At 48.0% G+C, this 13,493-nt stretch overlaps 1 protein-coding gene across 1 annotated transcript in view; it reads left to right on the forward strand.

Moving 5' to 3' along the window:
* The first annotated feature begins 1,052 nt into the window (after nt 1–1,052).
* LOC119431819 (muscle calcium channel subunit alpha-1-like) overlaps nt 1,053–13,493 on the forward strand; it is a 47,512-nt gene continuing 35,071 nt past the window's right edge. The window contains exons 1-3 of the mRNA XM_049658059.1: nt 1,053–1,062; nt 2,546–2,771; nt 13,180–13,387. Of these exons, the coding sequence (XP_049514016.1) occupies nt 1,053–1,062; nt 2,546–2,771; nt 13,180–13,387 (444 nt within the window). The remainder of the gene's footprint in view (nt 1,063–2,545; nt 2,772–13,179; nt 13,388–13,493) is intronic.

The raw sequence follows: 13,493 nt of genomic DNA on the forward strand, positions 1-13,493 counted from the left end.
ATCTATCTGTATTTTTTTTGTGTTTTGGTTTGTTCTTATTATTGTTTATATTGATTATCAATCGCGATTTATGTTATCGCTCTATTTCCTCTGCCCTGCATACGTCGGCAATTGATGCCGACTCATTCGTAATGTACCCAGGAAGAAAGACAATCGAGAGAAGGTGAGACCCACCTACAACCTCCAAATGGTCAATTATGGTACGGCAATTTACCTAGGCAGCTTCCTTACAAAGAAGGCCCGGACAGATTTATTATTATTTCGATAGGAATTAAATGGACACTCCAGGCGCATCCTTGCCGTAGGCGTCCCCCTCGCCCTAGCCACGAGGTTCTGTATAGTCCAATGGCGATAAAATCATCACCGCGCGCCGTATGCTGTATGTGCGAGCGAAAGCGTGCGAGGGAGAGCTGGTGAGAGTGTCCCCGACTCCGGGTGGCCCCGGCGGCCGCGAGCGCCCGCTCTCCCGGGTCGGTGTATCTTGAATGCTACCTGCGTCGGGGACACAGTCCGAGTGCGCTGTGTTTTCGCGGTTTCGTTCGCGCTGATGCGAGCGGCAGGACGAAGGTCAGTTCGCCCGCTGCTGCTGCCGCGCTTCCTCACTCCAGCGTTCTGAGAGCGAGTTTCCGCGGTCAGCGAGTGAGATGCGTTCATGTGTGCTTGTGCACGCTCGACAGCATGCTTGTTCATTTGGTTAGCATACCTATGTTTACAAATTTATAAGGCCGATCAAACTATTATCTTTACTTCGTGTAGCTGTCCACTAATTTGCTATCGCCACTGATACTTCGCCTTTCGGGGGGAACTGCGACGTTTTTGCTTTATCATGCTTAGGGTACTTAACGGACTTTCGGGGGCCATCAATATATCTATCTATGCTTTTACGTTTCTTTCTAACCGTTTTCTCGCCAACTTGATCACTGTGTAGTTGATGCTGAAATGCTTAGAGCATCATGCTGCTGGGCTGGAGGCAACCGTGTTCGAAACCAACCATCGGACTAACTTGACTCATTGAGTGTGCAGCAAAGTGTACGAACAACTTCCCCGCCGACATGGGGCACGGTAGACGCAGGACTTGGCATGTACCGCTCTTCACTTAACCTCGTTGATGCCGATTTTGGTCACCGGGTATGCGCCAGTAGCTGGGTGTCGCTGTTCAATAAAAGCCTTTGACGCCAAATTCGGTAACTAGGTGTGCGCCACTCGGGACGTGCCGCTCTACAATGGCCAAAAAGATGCTTTACATTTCTCCATTGCTCGCCGAAATCGAACTCACGTCACAAGGATTCCTCAAGGACAATACCCCGATGCTTTAGCAGGCTGCGTCACAAATGCACTGGGTATCTGCCGCTTTTCAAGGAACGCCTTTCACGCCAACGCTTTAGCCAGCTTTGTCATGAATGCACTGGGTATGCGCCGTTCTGTAATGAACGTCTCGCCAACTTGACACACTGTATGTGATACTAAGTCTGCGACAAGCGAGGGCACAGTTTCCAGCGTTCGCACGCACTGGCATGCCGCACTTCTCGTCTATAGGAGTCCACTTGCGGACTTCTTGGCAGCGCCACGAATGACGGCGCAGCGTGTTTAGACAGGAGCGCGAGAGAGGAGCCCGTCTCCCGCATGACGTGTTTCTCAGCGTTCGCACGCTCCGGCGCGCCTTGCATTTTGGACGCAATGCGCAGGATTCACGGAGGCGCCGCTAGGTGGAGACGAGTTTCTTAGGGAAGCATGAAAGAGGTGTCACGCTGTAGTACACGCATCACACATAGCTGGTTTCGACGTTGGCAATACGTTGTGTCGCTACATTGATTCAATGCTAAACGCATTGCCGTGGATAGTCATCGATCACTGTCGACGGTAATGCTATTACCAAGGAAGCGACCCACCGAAACGCTACCTCCTAAAGCAGTCGTGTATCAGGCGTGAACTGCAGCTGGGTTCCTCTTTACGCTTCTCTCCGGACACACAGCGCCATCTAGCAGCGCGCTTGCGGAATCTTTCTTCTTTTGCGTGGCCTCCGAAATTTCACCGGTGGCGCACTGGCGCGTGGAAACGCTGGTAATTATTCCCTCGCAGCCTGTGGGCACTCGTGGCCCAGAGCTAAAGCGCCCAGCTGCTGTCCTTGAGGAACCCGGGGACCCGCGGGTTCCGATCCACCCTGCACGAAAAAGAAATTTGAAAGGATACTTTAAGAACATAAAAATGATGATCGTGACAAATACACTGCTCATACAAAAAATAGAGGACTCGCTCGTAGTATGATGGCTGGTCGAAAGCATCAAAGTGTGCATCGATGGCGTCACTACCAACAACGACATCACCAAGATTGCATCACATAGTAGGCTACGGGGTTCACAGCCGCCAAGCTTGCGATAAAGCGGCAGTGCAAATTAGCAGAACGCCTTAGCGGAACGTTTCGTGTACCATACAGGCGTAAAGAGGCAAGATACACACAAAGTGGCTGGAATAGGCTACAAATGCTAATCCCATGTAGAAATCAAAAACACGTCTTAACCATTGGTGCTGTTCCTCTCGTGCGCAGACGTGGCGAACATGTTCTTCGTGGTGCTGTTCACGCTGGAGATGCTACTGAAGCTGTACAGCCTGGGTTTCCAAGGCTACTTCGTGTCGCTGTTCAACCGCTTCGACTGCTTCGTGGTGATAAGCTCTATCCTGGAGACGGTGTTCACATACACCGACATCATGCCTCCGCTAGGAGTGTCCGTGCTTCGATGCGTCCGCCTGCTGCGAATATTCAAGGTCACCAAGTGAGTAATCCTCACCGAATGCGCTGCTGCATGAACCAATAACGCCATGTAAACCTAAAGTAGAGAGCATGCTCCGAATATTTTTTTTTACACACAAGGTGTATACATACAGGGTGCCCCAGCTATCACGCTGCACGATTAAAAAAAAGAGGAATTGCGTTACGCGAAGCAAACTTTGTGCGTATTGTTTCCAGTACAGTATAGTAGCCACCAGTAATTTTTTCGTTACGGAGATTTAATTAGGTAATTGTAAATAATTATCTAACTCGTTAAGTACTGTCCAAATTATCAAAGTGTCAATGAGAAAGTTCTAGAGCAACATGAAAAACTCCCGACACAGCTTTCTGTTGCTCAATACGTGCTACATAAAAGTGTCTTTCCGAGCGTGAAAGAAGCCCGCGAATACATGCAGAATTGCCGCGCGACTGGCCACTCGAGGCACTTTGCGTGTATTTGCGGGCTTCTTTCACGCTCGGAAAAACACTTTTATGTAGCACGTATTGAGCAGCAGAAAGCTGTGTCGGGAGTTTTACATGTCGCTCTACAACTTTCTCATTGACACTTTCATAATTAGGATACTACTTTTCGAGTCATATAATTAATTACAATTACCTAATTAAATCTCAATAACAAAAAAATTACTGGTGACTACTACACTGTACTGGAAACAATGCGCACTAGGTTTGCTTCGCGTAACGCCATTCCTATTTTTTTAAATCGTGCTGCGTGATAGCTGGGACACCCTGTATATAAGGGTACACTTTATAGAATATGTGTATAATGGGCTATGTAGGATAATCACAGCAGACGCGAAGCCGCCGTTTCTTCGGAATTTCGTCTCATGGCTATGGACGTCATTTTTGTGAAAGTTGGTGAAGGATGGGGTTCACCAGGATTTGCGGATTAAATTCTTAATAGCAGCATTATCCATCATGTTCTATTTGCAAAGCTGTCTCGTTGAGGGATACAATCAAAATGTGCACAGGAATATATTTGTTTTCCAGCTCACTTCTCTGGGCACTTGGCAAGAATGTAATGAAGAAAAATGTTGACCAGGACAGAAATATATTTCACCGCCCATCTTGGACATATTTTAGGCGTTGGCGCTATAGTCACAGAATATTTATTGAATGGCTGTTCTGTGCTTTGCGTCCTGGATGTCTTCAACTTCGAAATGAAAAGATTTTCCCCAGAGCTGTTCATTAGAAAGGCAATGAAACAAATGTTTTGGTTATTTCTCCTATCTACTAGTCACTATCACTCAGATCACGGCTTCCGCATTCACAAACTATGCGTTTATTGTTCGAAAAACAAAAACAAAAAAAGAAACAGTGTATATTCATCTCAGTTGTGTAGAGCTCAGTAATCACTTAGCCGTGCCTAATCAGGTAGTATTGGTGTAATTATGCTCGTACACACAAAATTGATCACATAGATAAAGAAAGAAAAAAAAAAGAACCAACTGGAGAATGGCAGTCTACTGGCTGGCAACCCTTTGTTGAAGAAAGGATCGTGATTGACGTATAAGGGAGATTAAGAAAAAAAATTCATTAAGGGAGATAATGAGTGAATAGGAGAGAGAATGACAGAGAAATGTATGAAACCGCCGCGCACAGTTATGTACACTAAACTTCCGTCTACAAGACGCTCTTGTAGCCAGAGTAAGCCTAGCGCACTCGTCATTATTTACAGCGGGAATAGTGTGGCTAACAACATGCGCATTTGCACCCATCAGGCTTTCCTCAATCGCTTCTGATCGCGATCAATGAGCCAAATGTAGGATTCTTTGCCGCAGAAGAGACTGCACAAGCTGGTGCACCGAACCGCTGTAGCTTGAGAGAGCTGGTTCACAATGCAGCAAGGAGGAGGAGGAATAAACTTTATTTAGGGAAATGAGCAGACGCTAAAATCGTCCGAGGTGGGCGGCGTCCCTAGTCCAGGATGCCGTGGGCCTGAGCCAATATCTTGGCCCTGCTCACCAGGCGATGCTGGTCTTCAGGGCTCGAGCTTGTCAGCTGGGCCTCCCACTGCTCGACGGTTGGTCCGATGATGGGTGGTGTCGATGGGTTTTGTTGACATTCCCATATCATGTGGTAGGGGGTATTCGGCGCAGAGCAGAAGGCGCATTTGTGAGCATAGGTCGTAGGATACATGGCGTGTAGCAGGGTGCCGTGCGGGAATGTGCCGGTCTGTAGTTTGCGGAAGATCACTGCCTCTTCTCTTGTTAGCTTGGGATGCGGGGGTGGGTAGATCCTCCTGCCCAGTCTGTAATGACTCAGGATATCGGAGTATCTTTTCGGGACGCTATCATGTTGGTCTGCCGGTGCTCGTGAACCCGGTGGGATAGCCCGGAGAATGTGATCTCGGGCAGCAGCGTTAGCCGCTTCATTACCCGCCAGGGACTCGTGTCCCGGGGCCCAGACAATGTACAGTTCTTGAAAATTGTCTAGTTTTTCGAGGATGCTCAGGGCTTGTTTCGAAATGCGGCCCTTTTGGTAATTTCTGCATGCTGTTTGCGAGTCCGTGATGACTGTGATGTGATCTTCCTCTCACTTGCCCGTAGTGGCTGCCGGGGCTATCGCCGTTTCTTCCGCGCAGTCGATGTTTGAAGTGCTTACCGAGGCTGCTGCTACCTGTTGTCCTTGGCCGTTGATCACGCTGATAGCGTGGGCCGCTCTGTTCTTGTACTTTGCCGCGTCGGTGTATCTGACTTCTCCTTGTTTTGATCCTTCGTAGGCCTTACGTAGAGCTTGCACTCTCGCTCGCCTCCTTTCTCTGTTGTATTCAGGGTGCATGTTTCTCGGGATGCTGGCCACCGTGATCTTCTCCCTCAGGGGCAGAGGAACCCGCTGTTTTCTGGACTCATATTCGACTGAGTAGCCCAGTCTTATTAGGGTGTCCCTGCCCGTGCTGGTGAGCTTGAGTCGCTCTATCTGGCTCGTCTCGTGGGCCTCTGCTAGTTCCTCCCAAGTGTTGTGGATGCCCAGGCTGAGTAGCTTCTCCGTCGACGTTGTCGGTGGAAGCCCCAGTGCCAGCTTGTAGGTCTTTCGTCTTAGGATGTTCAATTTGTCTCTCTCGCTGTTCTTGAGACCTAGGTACAGGGTGCCGTAAGTGACTCTGCTGATTATCAGGGCTTCTATCAATCTGATTGTGTCCTGCTCTTTCAGGCCATGCTTTTTGTTAGTCACTCTTCGCACCAAGTGCGCGACTTGGGTAACTGTCGCTTGCAGCTTTTTAATGGCGGCGAGACCGGCGCCGTCCTTCTGGAAAGTGAGGCCCAGAATACGGAGTACGTCCACCTTGGGTATGTTGACTCCATGTAGGGTCAATGTTGGGTCTGGTGTCTCCTGCGGAGGCCACCCTCTTGTCCTCCTTTTGAGGATCAGGAGCTCCGACTTTCCCGGCGCGCATGAAAGACCGCAGCGGTGTAGATAATGCTCGGTCCTGTCGATGGCTTCCTGCAGGGCGTCTTGTTGCTCGCCAACCGATCCCGTACACGTCCATATGGTCAGGTCGTCTGCATATATTGCGTGATGGATACCCCTGATGTTCTCCAAGAGGTTTGGCAATCCCCTCATCACTATATTGAACAGCAACGGAGCGATCACCGACCCCTGGGGGGTTCCTTTGGGCGGTATTTGGAACTTCTCGGTCCTGAGGTTCCCCAGGCCTATGGCCGCCGTTCTACCCGTCAGGAAGTCCCGGACGTAGTTGTATGTCCGCCGTCCGCAGTTGGTCCGCTGTAGGCTGTTTAGCACTGCTTCGTGTGAGACGTTGTCGAAGGCTCCCTTCACGTCGAGTGCCAGGATGGCACTCTTGTGGCGTGCGCTGAGGCCGTCGATGACTTCTTCTTTTAGCTGAAGTAGAATGTCCTGGGTCGAGAGGTTTGGTCGGAAACCGAACATAGTATTCGGCAGGTGCCCCCCTTCTTCCAGGTAGGGCGAGAGTCGATTGTGGACCATGTGCTCGAAGAGTTTTCCCGCGCACGACGTGAGAGAGATCGGGCGCAGATTCTGTATCTTGACGGGCTTGCCGAGTTTCGGGATCATCGTTACGTCCGCGTGCTTCCAGGAAGCCGGTATGCTGCCGGTCTGCCAGCTTTCATTGATATATTTTAGTAAACTCTCCGTCGCCCCGTCGTCAAGGTTACGGAGGGTCTTGTTGTTAATTTTGTCGCTGCCGGGCGTCGTGTTTCTCGTGAGATTTTTTAAGGCTGCCTTGATCTCCGACTTGGTGAAAGGTTGGTCTAGATCCGGATTGGGTTCCCCCTCGTACTCCTCGTACTTAATCATTATCTGGCAGCGGCGGCGTCGCGCGTCGTGGCGGTGGCTTGCCGTTGGTTCGGCTTCCCTGATCTTGCTGACGTTGCTGGTTGCTGTTGGCTTGCATGCTTGATTCCACTCTCGGGTTGCTCCTCGCGTTCAGTCCTCCTTGCTGGTTCTGGGAGTTTCCTTGCTTTCCTCCCTCTTGTATGCAGTCCTCGTTCGGCGACTTCTTGTTTTTCCTTGCCTTGATTGCTTGGAACCATGGGACAGCTTGACTCAGCGTCTTCCCGCTGTTCTCATCGAATTCCATGTTGCTCTGGTCCGCTGTCGAGTCTTGACTATTGTTCTCTATTTCCATTTCGTGAGCATTGCCGTTCGTTTCACCTGCCATTCTCGATGCTCGCGAGGCCACGCAGGCCCGCTCCTGGGGCGCGTGCGGCGGTCGGAGAACGGCGTTCGAATATGTCGAGGTGCTCGTTGCTCGGTAGGTCAAGGTAAACAAATCCACTCACCGCTGTAATTCTGGTATCTTTCGATGCCGCTTGCCTTGTTGAGTTGAATGACACAAAATCGTGAAGTTTGGTTAAGGTTAACCGCAATAACTCGCGATAAAAGCAGCAGCCCATGTGAAGCGCGTCCGCTTCACTCGGCCCCCTGGTGGCTTTTTTACTCAATGCAGCAAGAAATAAGAAAAAAAAAAAAAGGAACATGAAAGAAGGTCAGTGTCATGCAGAAATCCAATAGGCTGCCGCTTCGCCGTGGAGTTTTGCGGGTACTCGGTAGTGTGGGAGAGGATAACGTATAAGCCTTGAGGGGTCTGTTTTCACATTGACGTGAATGTATTTGATGAATAATTTGGACAGATAACGCTATTTCACTACCTTAACTGCGGTCGCAGACGTTACATTGATGATCAAACCAAATGTAAAACTGGCATTTTATAGTTTGGCTTATTGCAGCTAATTACTAGGCATGTTGCCACCTTTTAGAAAAGCTTCGAAATTTTGACCTTAGAACAATTTTTTGTAGCGTTAGCTACACTGGCCTAGCCAAGCCCGTTTCGCGCGGCACATCAAGAGCCGTGCTGCGCATGCGCAAGGATCAGTGATGTCACACGGCTTGCGCACCGGAGCCACCGAAGCCGGCACCTCTCGCGCACTCCGCCGCCGCCGCGCGCGACTCACCGCCGCCGGTCTGCGCATCCAGAGGAGTGACGTCGTAGCCGTGGTAGACGCACTGGCGCCGGCGCGCGCTCGCTGTGCAGTTGCCGTCTGACACTGCGCTGGAGCCGCTGCGCTTCTGACTGGCGTTTGTGTGTGTCATTGGAGCAGCAGTAAGCATGACAATCAAGCTAATCCTTGACAATCTAGACAACCAGGAAAGCTAAGAATAACCAGCTGAACCTTTGCTAACGCTACGTATATCGTGGCATAGCCGAGCTAAGCCACTGCAACATTTTTTTTTTCATGTTTACCTTCTAAAGGACGAATTCATATAAAATTGAAGTGATTTAAACACTGAAAAAGTGTACGTCTTTATTGGCATAAATTGTTCAAACTGGGTTGTTACGCCACCACTCATAACTCGCGAATGGGGTCCAGGCATGGAAAATGTTTTGGCAGTAATGTAGCCAAGCAAGCAGGCTGTGGAATGAACTAGGATGTTTGCTATCGTATAAATGCTAATCAAGTTATAGTGAAAAAAGGACAAAGAAAACAAAACATTGTCGTTTTGTGGACCATGTTTGAAGTGAACAAGTATATCACAAGTTATTATCTTATTTCAAGTATCCTATATCATTACATACACGAGTAACACAGAAAGAAGCATACAACGTTTTACCGAAAAATGTTTATTCGTTTTGAAGTTACGAGTGTTCGCGCAATGAGAAAGTGCAGAAAATAAAGTTTCTTGGAAAACGAAATGAAGGTTTCGCAGTCCTTGTACAAGCAAAATCATAACGCTCTGCGCGGACAAAATTCACCAGACTCATAGTAGGGCCCTCTTTCCGGTCACTTGACTCTGTGCCTTGTGCACACGGTATTGGTTTCTGGTGCAACATGCTACCAGGGTGTGGTGGCCAGGTTTAATGCCGGCTTCCCTCAAAATATCTTCTGTACCGCTGTCCGCATTGTTGAAGTGACATACAGCATAATATATAATGCGCTGGCTCACGTGCACGTCTTTGGGTATCCGTTGTCAAATCATCCTGTTGAAGCTCTCAGTGGTATTTCAACGCTATCGTTAAGGGCCCCGGGTTCAGAAAATCCGGCGTCGGTGGCGGCGTGTGACGCCCGCGGCCAGGAAAATCATGCCAAATAACCCTGACCACGCAGGCCCTCCGCGTGGCGCAAAGGCGGTGGTGAACTAATCCAATTTCTCAAAGTAAAATGCGTCATAAAATCGTAAAGTATGACTTAACCACAACCTACAGGCGTGATAGCGTCGGCTTGTATTTTGAATATACGAGAAAACGTAATTCTGTTAGGCGGAAAATCGAACACAAACCCCTTTTCCAGGATTTCTACCATTGATGCAGCAGCGTGTCCCAGTTAGTGATCCTTGCAAAAACGACATCCAGATGGCGCTCGCCTCCTCGGCAGCGGCGCACCGAGGCGAAGGTGCAGAAAAAAGAAAGCTGCAGTTGCTCTGAAACCTGACAAGCACTCCGGGATCTTAGAATGCTATCGCGTTCCACTATTAAAGGCGAAGCTTAAGCGTCCTCCAAATTATTGGGTTTTCCCGTGCAGGCATTTGCTTTAAAGCTCCTCGAAGCAGTGGCAGGCTTCACTTTTTTTGAGCACCTAATTGGGAAGGCCGCCCTTGTGCTTTTAGCATTCGCCACCGAATGCATTTCTGCGTTTATACCCGCACCAACTATCAGGCCCAAGAAGGCACAGGACATGCCTTGGGAGTTTCATAGATGGAACGGACAACTGAACAAGCTCGCTAATGTGGGTTGCTTCATTTCTTGCAGGTCTGCCAACATTCGATGGCAAGACAAAAACAGTCGGCCGATTAGAACACTCATTACCTTTCCTTTGGCTCCAAATCAACGAACGGTCTTCATCAGTTTTCGCAAACCGCATCCAACCCACTTCTGTACATGCCCAACGCACTCTAGTCTCCGCATGCTGTTTGTGCCATACACGTCCTTGGCGGCCGCGTGGTTCTTGGAATCACCATATCCGTAGAAACCGACATGCATTTAACCACGCATTGTTTCTGCGCTCTCGACCATGCGGTAGTGTCTTACTGCCTTCACACCGGCAGCGCTGCCGATGTAATTAGCTTGGCACAGGGTATGATTTGCCTACCATGCCAGAAGGTCAGCGCTTGTGGAACTCAACTTGATTTTCGATTGGCATGTCCTACATTTTCTCGACATGCCTTCTGCGTCAACAATTTCCCCATTATCAGTGCATATCAAGGATACACGTACGGCCGTTCAAAGAAGAATGTCTACGCCTTTGCAATGTGGCATCACATGATACACCACAATCTGCACTTTGCACAACACAATGCACATCAGCAGCGGCTCCCATAATTGATTTGGACGGAGCAATCTCTGCAGATTTAGAGAGCTTTGAAGATATGTTTTGGTAGCTAGGCGGACTGCCAAAGCGGTGGTGGCGTGTTCATGACTTTCGCCATTGTCACAACTACAGAGTGTATATGTTCAAATGAATCAAATGAATGTTCATTTTCGTATGCACTACACAGAACAACACATACAAAGTATATTCCATGCTTAGAGAGCTGCTCCAGTCTGAGCGAGGTTTTCCTGCATTCCGGGCCTGCCACTGTTTTGCAAAAACAGATTAAGGGATCTCCATGTCAATTACCCTATTTCCTTCCAGTAAGTGATCTTGCAGTGGAACTTCACGGTTGTGCTCAAATTTTTGAAGCTTTGCCGCACTCGCCGATACATTCACGTGCACGTGGTCTTCGGTCAGAGCGTTCACCGTGTGCCGATTGCCAAAGAACTTTCATTTAAACTGCCTTTTGACTCTGAACTTGCCCATACTTTCATACAATAACGTCCAGCCTATCCCATTATTGATATTTCTAAAGATTTTGCCAATAAAAAGATGAACTAGGTAGTCTTCCACAAAACTGCGATATCTGTTTCTGATGCAGAGTTAGAAATTTGTATACTTCGTGCTTCTATTTTATCAAGTTTTGGCAATTTTTGTAAACAAATTCAGGCCCTGAATCAAGATTATGCTTCAAGGAATGACTATAATTGAAGTTTCGCATACATGTGCAAAAAAAAAACTGCACTTTTTTGAGGAAAAGCATTCCTGCTTTTTACATGTATTTGAATAGGTGGCATCGGAGTTGGGTACGAACTAAAGCTTCGTCTAAAGTGTATACTTGTTCAAGTAATTAAGAGGGTGCGCTAATTATCATTATGTTTGCGGCTACGTACATTGTTAAATGAACTCTTTTTACATGAGCGTGATTTACATAAGTGCGATTTACATGCAGTGTCATATACGCAACTGCGGTATATGTTTGTTTGAGATTTTGAATTAACTAAGAATTCCTCTTCATTAACCACTGACGATGCTAATCATTGACAAATAAAAAGTAAGCTGATAAGGGAAATGAAGCATTTTGTACTACTCGTCATTTGGAACTTTTTTAGCTTTTATATTCGGTTTCTTGTTATGCGCCGATGCGCCGATTTTTGGTGTACAAGTGTCACGGTTTCCTTTGTTACAGTGCGTGCATTTAAGTAAAATAAAGCTCTTGAAACCATGTGACGTTGGGAGCACGGATCTCCGTCAGACGGAACTTTTTTGCTGAATTTCGTCTATGTCCCTGGCACCATGTGACATGATGCTGAATGAAATTGAATTGAATGGAATCATAGTTGATTGTAACGCAAGCATATGTGGCTCAGAGCGTTATTGAATGACAGGATGAAAGGTGAGAACTGAGTATTGCGTATGAGATCTTTAAAGACTCCGTACAGCCTAGGTCATGTTGTAGGTCATGTTGTACAGCCTTGGTCATGTCATGTTGTTGCTTTGCTAAAATGTACAAGGATGCAAGCTTAGTGCAAGTTGGTAATTCACAGCAAAATTAAGAACAGCTAGGAAGATGGGAGCCCAGAAAGGCACACGTGACACTGCATTCACAGTTTGATCAAAGTGCAAAGCATTCATAGCTATAGCATGCCCTAGTATGAGCAGTCGCATATCATTGTTTTCCTCGACCTCCCTTAGAGCCTCGAGAGGCGCCCTGATTATGAAAATTATGAGAAAGAAACCACATAAGAGATTGCATTTGATGAGAGGTACTTTGAAAAATTTTGAAACATTTGATGTTCACCAACTTTTGAGTGTGACTTCCGAGAGGTACTTTAGTTCTGACTTTTTTGTAGCAATAAGGATGTCTTTCTTCAGTGTTCTGTCGCATAACTCTGTATAACATCTTTTGTGAAAGCCATTGCTTGTGTATTTTGTTAACATAAACCTTTCGTTATGTGCTTTTTGTTTGTCGCCATGGATTTATTCTTCGCAGATTTTTTTTTCACTCGCTGAAACACAGGAGTAGCTGGCACTTGTGAGAGTCGACATCATCTCTTTAAAATAGGTATTTTAATAAAGCAGAAAAATATTGCTAAGCGCAGAGGTTTGCCTTGCTGAAGGCTACATACGTTACTGCAGGTTTTGTATACGACGAGGGGTGAAAGAGAGCGAGACACACAGAAGCAATGCTAAAAGCGTGACATGCGAACTGAGTGCAGCTTTGACAGTCTCGCTGCATCCGGAAGGTATCCTTAAAGCATCTTTGCAACAGGAAATACGAAGGCAGCATCCGACCGCGCTCGAAGGACCTTCAACAGCTGAAGGTGTGCGTCGTAATCAATGTTCAAATTGTTCTTTAATATAGCCCTTTAGGTTGCAAATAAATGAAACCGTAAGGTGGCGAATTCTTGTGAGTTCGGCTGAGCAGTGTCGGCGATATCATGGGCCTGTAACAGGAACACGTCGAGTACGGCCGTAGGCGGAATTTGGGGATATTGTTTTTCACCAGGAATTTCGCTCACACGACGAGTGCAAGGACGTCGCTTTCTAAGCCGTGACACTGACCTGGCTCGCGTCGCACTTTCTTCACCCGCCCCGTGACAGGTATTGGGCGTCGCTTCGGAACCTGGTGGCGTCGCTGATCAACTCGATGCGGTCGATCGCCAGCCTGCTGCTGCTGTTGTTCCTGTTCATCGTGATATTCGCGCTGCTCGGCATGCAGGTGTTCGGCGGCAGGTTCAACCGCCCCACCGAGGACAAGCCGCGGAGCAATTTCGACACCTTCTGGCAGGCCCTGCTCACCGTATTCCAGGTGAATCACTCGATTACCTCGCATAAGTAATGGACGATGCCTCTGCCTTTGTCCTTTCGTTGCCGTCTTTATTACATTTACAGTGCTTCGTAACCAAGGAAGGCAG

The sequence above is a fragment of the Dermacentor silvarum genome, chromosome 10, assembly GCF_013339745.2.
Source record: "Dermacentor silvarum isolate Dsil-2018 chromosome 10, BIME_Dsil_1.4, whole genome shotgun sequence".
NCBI lineage: Eukaryota > Metazoa > Arthropoda > Arachnida > Ixodida > Ixodidae > Dermacentor > Dermacentor silvarum.